The following is a 17,952-nucleotide window of genomic DNA, read 5'->3' on the forward strand; positions in this document are numbered from 1 at the left end:
GTGCATTGGGCATGAATCAGTTAATTACCAGGCTCTGAGGAGTGCTTTGTTAACATGAATGAAGTAATTAGTTTAGGTAAGGTTTCACATCATTTCAAAACATACATACATCATACCTGTCACCAAGTTGAGAATAGACTTTATATTTTTTTCCGAAGTGTATTTGATAATTTACTGTTGTTCCTCTGGCTTTTAATCGGCATAGCAGAGTCTCCAGGGCCTTGGCTTTTAACAGGACCAGTTGTGCAGGCCAAAGCTTTTAGGGATTAGGGGAATAATGAAACTTCCTCAATTGGCTGTAGGAACGCTGAACCTGTCTGGGAATTAAAAAGTTGGATCCCATCCATCGCCTTTATTAATCACAGCTGCTGTTTGTTTACTTACGTTCTGCTGAAATAACTAATCACCTGGTGATCCGTTGATGAAAAATGATTTGTTTTAATCAAAATCTCATTCGAGGGTTAAGAAAACCTGAAAATGATCAATCACTTGGTTCTGTGTTGTCACTCAAGAATTTGGTGTGAAGGGAGTTTATGGAGCATTTCGAAATCCAAGTGCTGATTTCATCTTTCAAAATTAAGTCTGAAAATAAATGGTGCATATTAAACACAGAGTTGATAAAGTGCCAGAAACACATTGACAAATCACTAAATTATGTGTTCATGCTGAAATATTTTTGTACATTTCTCAAAGTAATTTTGCATTAAATCCAGGCCTTAAAAAGTACCAGTGTAAAGAATTGCTTAGCTAGTACTTGTACAAGCTAACTCCAAAAACACATGCAAATTATTAAAAACAGTATTAAGTATATTTGAACGCTGTTCGGGTAATACATTTTCCCCAGCACATTAATCTGCACATAAATCTATCTGAGTCCAAGGAGAATTCTCATGTACATGAAGCCAGAAGTTGCTTTTCTTTCAGTTCATGACAGGAACTCTTGTGTGCACTTTTAATTGAGGTGCATATTTTTTAGTTTTGCCTTTGCACCCTAATACTTCTGACTTTGATTCCGTTCCATGGCTGATTGATTTACTACCTCAGTACTACAACTTCAGAAATCAGCATCATTAATTCCAGTCAATTTGGCACCTCTTCCAGGAATGGCCATGATTCCCATGGCACCAGTTCTCCTCCACACGTGCTATTTCTTCTCTTTATCCATGATCGCACAAAGACACGTGGACTTCAAATTTATTAGCTCCCAGTTCGTCTCTATTTCATTCTAATGTAGTAAACTCCTGTCATCTGATTTGAATGAGAATGACAGCCCAGTATATGAATCAAAAACTTTACTCAGCGTAGCTCTGTCGAAAGCCCGGTGCTGTTTATGCAAATGTCACCTCCTCATCAGTTCCTTCACTCTTTATGCCCATTTAATGAAAGTTCTTCTCTGTCTTCCAATCTCAATTCAAATCTAATGATGTCATGACTTGAGTTTTGGACTCTTCACTTTTTAATGTTTGATTTGTACGTTCTTTGTAAAATCTCTGAGACCTTAGCACAGATGTCACAGCACAAACATGTTTCATAGTTTATTGGCATAATACGTGCCAATGTGTAGTACACACTTCAGCTTTTCAATGGTGAGATACTTATCACTTCTGTACTCATAACTCTTCGATTGATTCTCCATCAGGTTTCAGGCCCTCAGATTGTGTTCTTTTGAGCCACTCTTTTCAATATAAAGTAGAAATCACTTTAAATAAAGGGGGGAGGAAAGGAAACTCTAATCAAAAATGTGTGTTACCATGCATAGCTTCTCAATACAGTAGTCGCCACTGATGTTTATAAAACTCCCGCTAAATGCAGTGAACAATGATGCTAATCAGCACACCCTGATCTCTGCATCTCAGCTGGTTGTTGAAGTATGGATTGTTGTTGGCTGCAGCTTCCATTCAGTTCCTGTCAGCTTCCTGTCTGAAATGGTTGCACTATAAACCCATTATTAAAGACACCGTTGTAATTAGCTTGTGTGGGAGTAGAAATGGTGAGTGCCTTGTCCAATTTAGGTAACTGTGTGTAATAAGAAGGGTGGTATAAGCTTTCTCTGGCTGTCTGCTGGTAGTTGTGAGATAGTTTCATAAAATTGTTCCAAATGAGCTCAACCATGGCAAGATTGTCATTTTTTGGATAATTTTAGATATTGGCTTTGGACTGTATGGAATCTTGGCAATTAAAGCATGAGATTTTAGTTTCAGATGTGGGGGGGCAGAGCTTCTTGTGTTCTTCATAAAATCATAAAATCCCAACAGTGCAGAAAGTACCATTCAGCCCATCGGGTCTACACCAACTCTCCGAAACAGCATCCCATCCAGGCCCAGCTCTCAATCCCCACTCGTTTAACCTGCACATCTTTGGACACTGAGGGCAATTTAGCAATCCATCTAACCTGCACATCTTTGAGTGTGGGAGGAAACCAGAGCACCTGGAGGAAACCCACGCAGACACAGGGAAAATGTGCAAACTCCACATTGTCACCTGAGGTCAGAATTGAACCTGGGTCCCTGGTGCTGTCAGGCAGCAGTGCAAGCCACTGTGCTGCCCTTGTTTTTGTTCCAAGTGACCCTTTTCACTACAGCATCCAAGAGTCTTGAGATATGCGGAAAATCTTACATCAGCAAGAGAAATGGTGACATGGGTGCAAAATCCCACAAGAGATGGAAAACAAGAATCTCGCCAATGAGATCACGTTTCCAGATTCCCTCCATCAGTGGCAAAATGAGGTGCTGCCCAGGAAGGTTGGATACCTCATTTAAATATCATTAACAAGTTTCCCAGTTGTATTGTCCACCCTCACATTAGGAATTACACCCATCATGTCAGTGACGTTTACAACAAATCTAGAGTAACAACAGCCTGGTGAAAGACTGCACTGGTGGGAGAAGAACATTTCTGGGCAGTACCCAGACTCTATCCTAAGTACCCTGGTATTGCCGATGACACTTGAGGGGGCAGTGCTGGGGCAGCATGGTGAAGGGGGCTTTAGTTGGGGAGTCTACAGGTCCCATGTAGCAATGGGGAGGTTGGTTGTGAGGGGGGTGTCTCTCTGCTTCTATGGGTGGATCTTTGTATTTTTATTTTTGTAAGATCGTGAGGGCGCCCTAATCTCTGGAGAACTGATGGTTCTGGCTGTCTCAGGTCCTGTCCCACCCTGCCAGTGAAACACACCTACAGCATTTTTTGTACTACGTGCTATAAAGTATGGAGAGGAAAGCTGGCTGTGCAGCTGGTGAGCTGCAAACTGGTTTTCTAGCATCAGCCAGCACTTAGGAAAAGAAATTAGAAATTTTTACCCTTTGTTCTTCATAACCTGGGACTTGGATTTACACCTACTACAATGAGAGTACCAGGCATCAAGTGCTAGCCTAGTATATTAATTTGTGAAATGGCTGCAAACCATTGCCCAACAATGGGAAGAACTTTCAATGTCCAGCTTTATGGCAGCCAATTATCACACTCATATATCTGCCACATTTAGAGAAACCCTATAGGAACATAGGATGTGAAAATGTATAAGCCCAAAACTTCTCCACTTAACCACAGAATCCCTGAAGTGCAGAGATGGCCCATTGAGTCTACACTGACTCTCCGAAAGAGCATCTTCCCATGCATTTACCATGGATAATCCACCTAACCTACACATTTTAGGACACTGAAAGGGCAATTTAGGATGGCCAATCTACCTAACCAACACTTCTTTTGACTGTGGGAGAAAACTGGAGCACCAGAGAAAAACAACGCAGACAAGAGGAGAACGTGCAGACTCTATAGACAGTCACCCAAAGCTCAAATTGAACCCGGGTCCATGGCAGCGTGAAGCAGCAGTGCTAACCACTGTGCCATCATGCCACCCCTTCAGCTCCTAATTTGGCTGATTCCAGAACCTTCCATTACAGTCTGAATCGTTCCAATTCAGAACAACAATTGTCTTGGAGTCCATGATCGGTCACAAATGAAACCCCACTTTCAAGAAGCAGATATTCTGAACTGCCAGAGGAGTTTCTAAACATGTGAGGATTGTTCCAGGATATGGCAAAGCGATGGTGCATGATCGGAGCTATGTTAAATGGGAAAATAAATGAATTAACTTTCTCAGGAGAGACAGAGCAGCGTCTCTAGTTTTTTTAGGAATTGCTGCAGTGCAGATTCAGAAGTGCTGTTGATAACAATTATTGTCCCATTGCTGCAGTTGTATCACTAAACACCCATCGAGCAAAATGCTTGGATTCTTTTGCTTTGTTCTAAATGCCTTTCTGGAACTATTCATCTGGAGTGTATTACACGTGTTGTAGGCTGTCTTTTCCTCCATTAGTTACTCAATGGTTATCAATGGTGGATAGTGGGATAACTTAAATTTGGATTGGCAAATCACATGTCACTAATTGCCAAATGACTTAGTGCTGAGTGCTGACAATTACGAGGAGGATTTAAAGGGAAAATTACTGAGTAGTAATTTGCTCTTCAGTGCTGAAGGAAGGATGTAGTGGTTTAGTTGTTGATGGCTGTCAGTTGCCTTTGCTGCCAGGCTTTGTTTCCAGCCAACAGTTTGACCTGTGGGAGACCTGCCAGTTAGTGACATACAAGCTGCCCCTGGAGCTGAAGAGTTTTCCTTTGCTGGGGCATCACCACCCTAATGTGACCCTGAATTCCTCCTTAGCTAAAGAAGTTACTGGGCTGATGCCTGTTTGGATAGATGGCAACGCCACTGACCACCCCCAATCGACAACAGAGGCTCCAGACTATCAAAAGACCCTTCCCTTTTGCTCCGTTCCCCCTTCCATTGTGACCTGAACCCCTGGACGAGGAACGTTCACCTTGACCTGCCAACAATGAACCCCATGCAAGTACTCACCCCACAGCTGTGCAGAACCATCAGTGTGTGCACAGTTGCCATGATGCCTGCAAGGTAATGTGTATTTTGTACCGTATTATTACCCTAAAACATTCTTTTATACCACTAGATTTGATTTATAATTGTCACATATATTAGCATACGGTGAAAATTAGTGTTTCTTGCTTGCTATACACACAAAGCATACCATTCATAAAGAAGGAAAAGAGAGAGTGCAGAATGTAGTGTTACAGTCATCGCTAGGGTGTGGAAAAAGATTAAATTAATGCGAGGTAGGTCCATTCAAATGTCTGGTGGCAGCAGGGAAGAAGCTGTTCTTGAGTTGGTTGGCAGGTGACCTCAGACTTCTGTATCATTTTCCCAACGGAAAAAGATGGAAGAGAGAATGTCCGGGGTGTGTGGGGTCTGTAATTATGCTGGCCACTTTGCCGAGGCAGCGGGAAGTGTAGATGGAGTCAGTGGATGGGGGGCTGGTTTGAATGATGGACTGGACTATATTCTTGACCTTTTGTAGTTCCTTGCGGTCTTGGGCAGAACAGGAGCCATACCAAGCTGTGATACAACCAGAAAGAATGCTTTCTATGGTACATCTGTAAAGGTTGTTGAGAGTTGTAGCTAATGTGCCACTTTATTCTGGGTAGTTGTTGGGGGTGAGGAGATTGGAGTTGAGAAACCAGTGCATAATATTCAGCAACAGTAAGTGACTGGGATAACTTTCCTTTAACAACATTTTGATTTACGTTATTACACTGTCGAATGCATTGTACTTGAAAGTTGTAAATCTCCAGAGACAGAAATAATGTCATATTTTAATAATAAATCTAAACATGACACCAGAAAAAAAATATTGAAGTGTTAAAGAAAGAAAAGAACTAACTTGCATTTATATGGAGACTTTCAAGACTTCTGGCCATCCCAGAGCACTTCAGTCATTAAGATACTTTTGAAGTCTGGTCACTCTGTCAAGTTAGGGAAACAAGGTAATCAGTTTATGCACAGCAAGATCCCAGGTGTGATAATGACCAGATAACTGGTTTCAGTAATATAGTTGAGGGAAACGCATTGACCTAATGTTCAGGAGAACTTCAAAAAAGTCAAATTCAGATTCCTAACTAATGCCCGTCATATTGTCCTCCAAGCAGCTGTCTCCCAAACTCATCTAATCCCTTGGTGGATAAATCCCAACCTCTGTTCCATTGCAAAGGCACTTAGACACTGTGAGCCTCCGCAAATCCATTCTGAATGCTGTGGAGCAATTAATGGTTTTTGGAAGCTGAAAATGTACATCATCACTGCAAAGTTTAATCTTTTCCGAATTGGAGAACTTAGCGCCTCATAAATAATCATCGCAGCTCATACAAACTTGATTACTGGGGAAATAGCCCTGTGACCTGCCGTGTCAGCAAGTATTTATCGCTGCTGGGTCTGAGATGGCGCATATAACTTGGGAGTGCTCGTCATCATTCACGTGGAGATTTTTAAACACATCTGCAAAAACTTTTTCACCAGCATTACTCTTTGCAGCCATTCACAATGACTCTTTCACTGTTGCCTCGTCCTTAAAATTGTTCATTGAAGTGGTTTGATTCATTGATGATAAATGTTTGAAAAGAATTAAGTCCAAACAACATTGTCTTAATTGTTTCCAAATTATGTAATCTGGCCTGTACAGGTGGGTTTAATGGCTCATGTTGCAATGTTCAATGAAGGACAGTAGTTCCACTGTCCTAGCCAACATTTACAACTCAACTTCTGGTACCAAAATAGATAAATTGATCACTTTTCTTATTTGCTTTCCCGTGATTTGTTGTACACACATTGCTTGCCTTACACCCAAAACAATTGAAATGTATTTAATCGGCTGTGAGAATCTCTAGATAGGAAAGATACTGTACAAATGTATTCTTTCTTTAGATTAAAAACATGGGCGATGCAGTGGCACAATGGCTACCACTACTGCTTCACAGTGCAGGGACCCGAGTTCAATTCCTGACCACGTATTGGTAGTCTCATTTAGAAAGCACCAGATAGAAAAGAAATTAACAGAAAATGCATTTTTTGTGGTCTTGAAAATGTTACCGAAATTGTGAACCATGTCAACCTTCTGATCCCATCATGTTTGCACAATTCAACAATCCATGTCACAGTCCCATGCTGTTTGGTTTCATAGAGATGGTTTTTCAATTGTTTAGTTTATTATCAGTTTCACAGGTAGGCTTATGTTAACACTGCAATGACGTTGCTGTGAAATTCCTCGAATCGCCACACTCCGGTGCCTGTTTGGGTACACTGAGGGAGAAGTTAGCATGGCCAATGCGCCTAGCCAACACATCTTTCAGAATGTGGGAGGAAACCCACGCAGACACAAGGGAAAATGTGCAGACTCTGCAGAAACAGTGACCCAAGGCTCGAATCGAACCCGGGTCTCTGGCATTGTGAGGCAGCAGTGCTAACCACTATGCCACCCAATTGTGATCAACTAACCAATGACTTCCTCCTTCATGAACCCAGTTGGTGAATGCGATTGACTTTGCCCAAAGAATTTCCCATCTCTCTCTCTCTCTGCTCCACACACACCTACCCCCCACTACCTTTGTGCAGAAGCCAGCACTAATTTGAATTTGCTGGCATTCGATTTCCACTTAGTACAATAAAATATTCTGGAACTTTCCAGACGATTATAATTAATCGGGAGTTGAAGACATATGTTTATTTTTCTTTCCTAGCAATTCTCTTTCTGAGATAAATGGGGTTGGTTGGCAATACATTTTGTTGGCTCACTTGCATGCTACTTCAGACACCTTCCCCATGAGTATCAGATAATAAAGTCTGATTTCAGTCTTGTGGAATGGAGAGGTGTCAGATGGAACAGAGACTCTTTTCTTTGGCATAAGAAACTATGCCAACACTTCCCAGTACTCAAGTCTTGTCAGGTGTTGGCAGAAAGCTGGGAGCAGATCATCTTCCCATCAATTACAAAATGGTGTATGACATAGCAGCATCTAAAGAAGTGGCAAGCTTACAACATAGCTGATAAAGTATATACAGGTTTAGTTTGTTTCGTTTTATTTGCTCAGTAAAGAGATATGGCATGTGAAGATTATTTAACTGTCACCTTTCTCAACTGCTTCTTGCGTGATCCAAAAGATAAAGACATGGGCAGCACAGTGGTTAGCACTGCTGCCTCACAGCGCCAAGGACCTATGTTCGATTCCCGGCTTGGGTCACTGTTTGTGTGGAATTTGCACGTTCTCCCCTGGGTTTCCTCTGGGTGCTTCTGTTTCCTCCCACAGTCAAAAGATGTGTGGGTCAGGTGGACTGGCTCTTTAGTGTCAGGGGGACTAGCTAGGGTAAATGCATGGGATTATTGGGATAAAACCTAGGTGGGATTGTAGTCAGTGCAGATTCAATGGGCTGAATGGCCTCCTTCTGCACTGTAGGGATTCTATGATAACTAAATTTGGAGGTAAGACCCTTCAGCAGTCTTTGTGGCAAGGTCTCAGTTGAGCAGGTTTGGAGGGCAGCCAAGGTTACAGTCGTTCAGGTTTCATTTTCTAATATTGAATCTCTTTCAAAAATAAAATATGTAATTTCTCTCCCTCATCCATTTCTACTGTCATAAAATAATGAGAAACAATGCATTTTCAATGACCTAATCACAAGTTTGCAATTTAAAATTACTCGTTAGTCAGATTTAGCTGAGAGAGACCTCAGCAGCAGAGTGACAAATGAGAATGCTTCTAATCTAGAAGGGCATGTTTATACAGGTTGGATTGAATGCCGCCATTTTGAACAAAAAAAATATTGAGTACCTAATCCAGCTGTGGCCACTTCTCAGACACAAATTTAATTGAAATAGCTTTACTATCGAAGTCAATACTCAACCATATTCAATACTCAAAGGACGCACTGTGGTAAGCACTGCTGCCTCACAGCTCCAGGGACCTCAGTTTGATTCTTAACTTGGGTCACTGTCTGTGTGGAGTTTGCACGTTCTCCCTGTGTCTGCGTGTTTCCTCTCAAGGTCCAAAGATGTGCAGGTTAGGTTGATTGGCCATGCTAAATTGCCCCTTAGTGTCCTAGGGTGTGGATGTTAGAGGGATTAACAGGGTAAATATGTGGAATTTCAGAGATAGGGCCTGGATGGGATTGTTGTCGGTGCAGACTTGATGGGCCGAATGGCCTCCTTCTGCACTGTAGGGTTTCTATGATTGTATGATTAACTGACAGAATAATCATGCATTATAATATCAGTGACATGAGGGAGAAAGTATGATTTAGGAAGAAAACTGGTAATAGAGCCATGGGAACTTTGATAATATTTGGAATGGAACTGGAATGAGTGTTGATGCATTGACAAGTAGTAGGCCCCTTGGCAGCACAATGGGACAGTGGTTAGCACTATTGCCTCACAGCTCCATGGACCCAGACTCAATTCTGGCCTTAGGTGACTGTGTGGAGTCTGCATGTCTGCGTGGGTTTCCTCTGGGTGGCCTGGTTTCCTCCCATAGTCCAAAGATGTGCAGGTTAGGTGCCCTGGCCATGGTAAATGCTTGGGATTATGAGGATTATGCTAAAATTCTCTTTTGGAGAGTCAGTACAGCCTTTTTGGGTCGAATGGCCCATTTCTGCACTGTAGGCATTAATAAGTGAACCTAGTCAGCATATGGTGCTGTTTGTTATTCTTGAGGTCATTTGTGGAAAATTTTGTGATTGCCAAGTAAGGATGATTTGAGATTGACAATTGAAGGCCGTTTTTCCTCCTTACAGTAGGATCAAGATGGATTTGTCCTGGTGTGGTGTAGGTGAAAGCTGTATTGTCTATCCTTGTGCTTGAACCTCCACCTAAGAAAGAAAAGGGCAGTGTCTCCTTCATTTACTCTTCAGTGGGGAGTGATTGCAATGTAGGCAGAATGAATGCCTTCAACAGGACTAATGTAACATTTCTGATCTCATGTTTGTGGCATCCTATTACTTCACCATGGTAGATACTTCTGTGTAAACCTCAACTGCTTAATCTAATTTAATTAGTAAAACTTACATTTTGTCAGTCCAAGCGAAATTCAAACACAGGTGTCACCATTGGAATTACAGCACTGAACTGTACAGAGGAGAATGGAGTAAAATCCAAACTTTGGCTTTCCTTTAAGGGCGACACGGTGACTCAGTGGTTAGCACTGCTGCCTCACAGTGCCAGGGGCTTGGGTTCAATTCTAGCTTTGGGGCTGTGTCTGTTTGGAGTTTACAAGTTCTCCCTGTGTCAGCGTGGGTTTCCTCCAGGTGCTCCGGTTTCCTCCCACACTCCAAAGATGCGCAGATTAAGTTGATTGGCAATAGTAACTTGCCCCTTAGTGTCAGGGGGATTAGCAAGGAAAATATGTGGGGTAGTGGGGAACCGACCAGCGTGGGTTTGTTGCCGTTGTAGGTTCGATTCACTGAATGATCTCCTTCCACATTGTAGGGATTGTATTCTATGATTCTAGATGTGTCAACATTCCATTTCTCTTCCCATTCTAGATTGAGGAAGATACCTGGCAGAAGTACTACCTCGAAGGGGTAGCAAATGAGATGTACACAGAGTATCTGTCCAGTGCCTTCATAGGCTTGTCATTTCCTGCAGTTTGTGAGTAAGTAAACAAACAATTTTTGACTCTCGTCTCCAACACTGACTTTAAGCTCATTAGTAAGCTCTGATTAATTCCTTTAAATGCAGAGTGTTGGAACACTCTTACCACTGCTTCAGTTGTACAAAGTATTTCCCCCAAGAATGACTGTTACATACCTTGATTAATGCCCCAGGTCTCATTTACATGAGCTGCACCTTTGTCCTTGTGTATACCTGACAGTCTGAACATGGATCTATTCCACCAGCAGTAAATTACTCCAGCCTTTTTGCCCATCTCTGTTGCAGCTGGCTGTTACAGTATCTCTCTTGCCTACACATATTTGCTTAGGCTCTCATCTTCAACCATGGAATTCTGTCTTCTCCCACTCAACATCTACTGGTTATGCATCACTCCAGCAAGGGGTTTGAGGCACTTCCTTGCATATAGAGCACTATAGAAATGGAAATTGCTGTTGCCTGATACAAGATATGGAGCCTTACCTCTGCACAGCTCTACATTTTCCTCTTAATTCAATGTGAAATGTATAAACTTTGATCTCCAGATTTGCCCTGACTTGAAGTTTGGATTGGACTTCATGTCAGAATGAATTCAAAAGTAGGGACATGTGACAAAGCCACTTTGTACTTCAGTGACAAGGTCATGTGCTCATTCAATGTAGAACTGGGTCGATGTGCAAAAATGCGCAGTGTGAAGGCCAGATGGTTTCGTAAGTGAAGCATTATCCTTCAACTCTGACACCCAAATTCAAGGCCAGCTCAGCCAAATGGATTAAAGTTTTCTTTATTTGCTGGCTGGGAGAGGTGAATGTAAAATAAGCTTGAACAATTTCACCCCAGTTCTAACGGTGTACAGAGAGCTATTCTCTCTCTAGTCTAAAATAGGCAATCTTAATCTGAGCAAAGTTTTGAAAAAGCCTAGTGTGCAAAATAAAGATGTTACACGATGCGAGAATGAGGACTAAGGCACAGTGCAAGCATAAATTAAAGCTCTGAATTTTACCAAGCTGTCTCTAACTCAGAATGCCCCAAGTGATAATGTTGTCTATTCTCAGTTCTTGCATCCTTTGTCCCGTTGACAGCAAACAATATTGATCAAAATGATATGAGCCTGAATTTTCCTGGCGTTCATGCCCTGCTGCTGCTGCAAGCGAGGATGGAGAATTTGTTGCTCAGCTGAATCTCCATTAACTGCAGCATAAATAGCCAGAAAGTTCCAACCATTGTTAATGGGCAGCACAGTGGTTAGCCCTGCTGCCTCACAGCACCGGGAACCCAGGTACGATTCCCAGTTTGGATCACACTCTGTGTGGAGTCTGCATGTTCTCCCTGTGTATGCGTGGGTTCCCTGCAAATGCTCTGGCTTCCTCTCCCAGTCTGAAAGACCTGCTGGTTAGATGCATTGGCCATGCTAAATTCTACCTCAATGTACAATGCAAGCAGTAGAGTGTAGCCATTAGAGGATTTTCACAGTAACTTCATTGCAGTGTTAATGTAAGCCTACTCGTGAACTAATAAATAAATTTAAACTTAAGAGAGACAGAGGGCAATATTTTTGTGTTCAGGGTGACCTATTTCCAGGTTGCATTACCTGATCGTTTTCAAGTTCCATATCAGACCCTCTTCCCAGCTTCATTTTGGATTCATTGTTTCTTAGCACTGCTTCCACCGCTCTCTACCACTTGGTGCTGGATCCTGTCATTTAATCTTCCTTATCCAGTAAAGCTCCTACTACTCCTCCCCTCACCTCTCTCCATGTCACTTCCATGTCTACCTCCTCTTGCTATTATCTCTCTGCTCATTGTCACTTCCACTTTTCAGCAGCCCCCTTTCCTCCCTTCCTTTGTTGCTCTCTCTGCTTAGTACTGTTCTGACTACTTACTCCTCTCTGGCGATTACTGCTCCCTATCCATTAGTACATATAATTAAAAGTCTTGTGAATAACAGTCACACATTAAATGTGACAGCCTATACATTTAATCTGTGAATGAGCTATTTGCAAGGCACAAAAAAATTATCCATCACACTTTCCTGATTGGCTTCAATAACTACTATCTGTCAAGTTAACTACACTGGTTCACTCAAAAATGTTGAAGTAATCCTTCATAAAACAGCAGTGAAAAACCATTTATAAAGGAGAACACAGCAGTATTGAGAATTTCTACATATCCCAGTTACTCACAGGAAGGGTAATGTTTTAAAATATAGTAGTTTGCATTTTCCAGTAGGTAGTTTAGAATATGCGACCCACATTGTTAGGTATAGGTCTCATTATTCTTTGTATGATAAGTGCCTAATCTGAGCTGTGTTGCAAAGGATGTGAGGATGAATCAGCCTCCTTCGTACACCTCCTCGTGACTGCTAAATCTTACTAGAAGAAAAATGTACAGCTATCTTCTTGACCTCCTCAAATGTAGCATGGAGCGCTAACTTGTCACTGAATATAAGGTATTACTTTTCTGTCTGGAAAGGGTAATAAAATTTAATATTGGAACAGGAATGCAACTTAATGTGGAGAGATAAGTAGCATAATTAAAATAAATCTGGGTTCCAAATCAGATAGCTGCATATAGTGCTTAGTATAAATAGACTGATTCTTCTTCCAAGTAATGTCATCAGGAGTGATGGGTAGATATTTCAGTGGTGTCCAAGGCATGCCCTAGGTCAGGGCAAAGATGACCATTAATGTGAAGGGGGAATCAAATTCAATTGAGCTCACCAAATGGAATTGGATTGGCCTTCCAAATATAAGTAGAGTATATGAAAGCAGTTAATGTCTCCATATGGTAATTACAGTTCAGATTTTGGATTTCCCCTCGGGAGAAACTGATTACTTTATTACGAGAGTCATGTTCATATACCAAACAACAGTCGCCTTGTCATGGTAATGGCTGCTTGGAAAACTCGCATCATCTGTTCTCATGGGGTTAATGAGATTTAAACAAGGAGGGGTTGTTATTGTCGACTAATGATGCAGTGCCACAAGGAAGTGATGATCAATGAATGCAGATGTTCTAATGAGATTTAGGAATCGCCTAAAAATCTTCACTTGACACATAGGTTTTGCCTAGAGACTCAATTATCCTGTTTTCTAGTTTAAATTAAAGAGACCTCATTATTCATACTCTCATGTCCTTGCTAGTGTTAGATGGATAATGCTATCCAATTCTCTTTAATTAAGCCCTATGATAATCAATATGTCCTTTTGTATATAGTTGCACAAATTAATCCATGTTAACATTACTGTAAATACAGCTGTTTTATGGAATCGTGTTAGGAAAGAGAAAGATATCATTAAATAGATGAAAAGTTTTAAACTGTAAGTATTGGAGCTGATTGTTTTCAAAACGCTTGATTGATTCATCGTAGATTCTGGGTGATTCTTCATCCAGTGATGTGGATCTGTGCTGGACATTGTGAAATATTCAGTCGGATAACCTGCTTTGATATTGTGAGCCTTTAGAGTTATTTCCAGCATCTTTGACTGTAAAAGATAATGGCCAGGATTTTGCAGTTGTAATGACAGTGAGACTACAACATTCACTGTAATTATGACTGTGAAACTGACAGCAGATTCTGGCACCGAAACATTCACCGTTACATGTGGAAATCCAGAAGCTGCAGTCAGTGAGTCCTCACTTCCCCACAGGGTGTGCTGTTGCCAAGTTCCTGCGGATGAAAATCCTTTGAAATCACTTGAACTGATGCGAGCTTCCATTTTTACATTTGGCCTCACTGTAAAAATCCTTGAAACATGATGTCTTATTCAGTGAGGTCTGAATTCATAATTGATAATGAACAACCTCTCCGGCCCAGGAAAAATGATTTTATATTTGTGAAATGTCAAATGTTTCCATTATGATAGGAATTCCATCGGTTTTTAAATATGTTATACTCATGATATTTAAATTTCTAGTTTAATACCACGTGTACATTCAAACCTTTATTTTCCTCTCTGTAAAGTGATAATGTGAAAGATAATCAGTGCTTTAAAGTTCCTGATGTTGCTGTCTGGGAGAGTTCTTTAATGTGATTAGCTACTTAACCTTGATACAACCCAGGGGGAATTTTACAATCATTCCCCTCCCCCATTCCTCACCAGCAGGAATGAAGGCCAGGTGACGGGGACACATAAAATCAAACAAATGGCTAGCTCACTGTCTTCCTGCCCAACCTTGCAGCACCAGGGTCCCAGGTTCAATTCCTGGCATGGGTCACTGTCTGTGTGGAGTTTGCACGTTCTCTCTGCACCTGCGTGGGTTTCCTCTGGATGCTCCGGTTCCCCCCCACGCTCCAAAAGACGTGCTGGTTAGGTGTGTCGGCCATGCTAAATTCTCCCCCCTGTGTACCCAAACAGGCACCAGACTGTGGCAGCGAGAGGATTTTCACAGTAACTGTTACTTGTGACACTAATAAATACTAAACTGAATGCTATATTGTGGTGTATGGCATCAGCCAGCCTGTCCATCTTTTGGCCTGTTGAACAATAGAATCCATTGGAACCACTACAGTGCAGAAAGAGGCCATTCTGACCAATGAGTCTGCACTGACTCTCCGAAAGAACATTTTACCCATGTTTAGCTTGATAAGGGGTTAAAATGGTAAAAGTGTAGTTAGAGAAAAGATATTTTTTCTGGTTGGGGAACTCTGTAACAAGGGGCGCAATATTGAAGTTAGAGATAGATCATACAAGGGTGACATCAGAAAGCACTGTTTCCACACACAGTGGAAATGTGGAAAATTCTCTTGCAAAAGATGGTTGGCCAATTGAAAAATTTGACTGAGATTGACTGATTTTTTTTTGCTAAGTGTATGAAAGGATATATGTAAAAGAAAGGTAAATGGAGTTGAGATACTGACCAGGTGACATATGCCAGAACAAGCTTGAAGACCTGAATGGTCTGTTCTTCATATGTATCTTAACACCGTAGCCATGTTTAAAGACAGTCGATGACTGTTAAAATTTCAGGATGATTAGTAATTATGATCAACTTCCAATTTAAGTTGATAAGTTGTCCATTGAGTTTTGTTTCAATTTCTCTTTAGTCCATATTAGACTGCACAAAATAAATACTTGTGTGGGTTCGGCTGTAAACATTACATTAATGACAAAAATATTATAAATTTAATTTTACACTGATTTTTCTTCATACTTGGATTCAATATTTCTTGCTTAATTAATAATGATTGTGCAACTAATAAAAATTGATTTTCAGCCTTTTTTCTTAGTAAGTGTAATAGAATGACTATAATTAGTAGAGTAAAGTGATGGATGATAGGACCAGAGCTAGAAATATTTCCTCACTTGACACTTCAAGTGTGTTAATTGACAAGCAAGTTGATGTACACAATCAGAAATTATATGGATGATCCTTTTATCGTTTGATTCATTCTCTATTAAGAAGATCGTTGCGGTTTACTGGGCATAGATTTAACACAAATGCACTTATGACAGACTGACTGCTTTGTGAACAGTACTTGCAATTGTCTGGCTTAAGGAGAAATAATATTAAACTGGTATTGCAGGGCCTAATATTGAGTATAATTCTGAATTTCTGGTGTGCCCTGGTTTCGACTGGACAGCCAAATAATGTAGCTTGACCCTGAGGTAGACTCTCTGGATTCTCCAATCATTGATACTGACAAGATCTACCTTATGTGGCTGTGGGATAAAAATCACATTTTTAGTCTGGATTGATTGGTACCAAGATCAGTTACAATGGAGAGTTGAGCAATGTGGCACAGCTTCTATCACCTGACGTGTACTTCATTCAGAGGCCTGTTTTCAGAGAAACCTTCACCCCATTACTTCGCAAAACTTGGAAAAAATATTTGTCACTGCTTTATGTGCCTCACTCTCCTTCCTGATCCATGCCCGCGCTCCCCCATCTCTGACATCGTCCATCCTCTAGTAGTTTCAGGGAGAGGACCAGAACAAACTGAGCATTTGCCCAGGGCAGCATGGTGGCACAGTAGTTAGCACTGCTGCCTCACAGCCTCAGGAATCCGGGTTCAATTCCCGCCTTGGGTCACTGTCTGTGTGGAGTCTGCACATTCTCCACGTGTCTGTGTGGGTTTCTTCCAGGTGCTCTGGTTTCCTCCCATAGCCCAAAGATTTGTGGGTTAGGTTGATTGGCCGTGCTAAATTGACCCTAGTGTTAGGGGGTTAGCAGGGTAAGTTTGTGGGCCTGGGTGGGATTGGGTCGGTGCAGACTTGATAGGCTGAATGGCCTCCTTCTGTACTGCAGGGATTCTATGACAGTATCTATCCTGGCGTCCAGTGAGCCAGGAGGCTTCTTAAGGATATCTCTTTTTGATCATACAGCTCCAAGTATTTTTACAACTCCATGAGGAATTTGTCTAAGATCAGAATGATCCCCTCCTGTCAAGAATATCGTCTACTGACTTTATTTGTGAAATGGCTTTACCTGCCTGATATGTAATGATACGAGGTGACTGGTTCTTTGCCTTCCATTTACAGGCTCTGTTTTGTGAAGCTGAAGCTGTTATTGTTAGCCATCGAATACAAATCGGACACAAGGGAAAGCAGGTGAGTACCACAGCCTTTCTTGTGAATTGTGCGTATTAATTGCATCACAAGTCTTTCTAATCGACCGAACTGTCAAGTGGACACTAAATGTTGACAAAGACATTTCAGTTGTTGCTACAAACTCAGCATCTTCTAACTCCATTTCACATTGGCAGCTTGAATCTGATTAAAAGCCTGTTAGAGCCTTTTATTCCTTTCCCATGTTGGTTGCGGAGTGGAGTGAAAGAAATACTCAAAAGCTGTACAATTGAAATAATTCCTGGGATCTATAGTTCTCCCAATGTGTTTCCTTAACTCATTGAGGGAGTGGTTCTTCCCACATCATGCTATTGAAAACATTGTGCCCATGAGTACTGCAAGGAATGTTAACTAACAGGACATCAAATATCTAAATATTTCTTCAAAATCACAGTGTCAGATTAATTGGTCGTATCAATATCATCCTTCATTTACTTGTTACCCCATCTCTTTTAATGGAACACACTTTTATAAGCTGATACACATCAAGCAGATATTAACTATTTTTTCCAAAAATACATCACAACTAGTTTTTTTTTCTCCTTTTGAAAAACTGAACAAATGTGTCTTAAAAACCTGAAGTAAATAAAAAGGTACACCAACTGTTTCACTCGGTTACTAATGTTGGATCCTGCTTGTTTTATATTGGAAAGAAGTAAACCCATGCTGGAGGTAATAACTTACAGAGAACTGAGAATGAGTCAAAGTTCCTGTGATGATTAGGGAAGCACCTACCACTGTTTTGCTTTCAACAGTGGTTGAAAAGAGAAGAGGAATATTTAAAGGCTGACAGTAGTATTGTTTTATCATTGCAGCCAATATAAAATGTAGTACCATGGTGGTGCTGATCCCTGTTAATTCTAATGGGAATATCATTACCTTTCCGACAGTAGACTATTGGTAAAA

At 41.2% G+C, this 17,952-nt stretch overlaps 1 protein-coding gene across 11 annotated transcripts in view; it reads left to right on the forward strand.

Moving 5' to 3' along the window:
• kcnma1a (potassium large conductance calcium-activated channel, subfamily M, alpha member 1a) overlaps positions 1–17,952 on the forward strand; it is a 754,381-nt gene that overhangs the window by 596,802 nt on the left and 139,627 nt on the right. For all 11 annotated transcript variants that reach the window (XM_080215698.1, XM_080215701.1, XM_080215700.1 and 8 more), the window contains 2 exons: positions 10,373–10,482; positions 16,960–17,028. In XM_080215698.1, coding sequence (XP_080071824.1) covers positions 10,373–10,482; positions 16,960–17,028 — 179 coding nt within the window. The remainder of the gene's footprint in view (positions 1–10,372; positions 10,483–16,959; positions 17,029–17,952) is intronic.

Source organism: Carcharhinus amblyrhynchos, chromosome 31 (assembly GCF_965287045.1).
Source record: "Carcharhinus amblyrhynchos chromosome 31, sCarAmb.v2.hapA, whole genome shotgun sequence".
Taxonomy (NCBI): domain Eukaryota; kingdom Metazoa; phylum Chordata; class Chondrichthyes; order Carcharhiniformes; family Carcharhinidae; genus Carcharhinus; species Carcharhinus amblyrhynchos.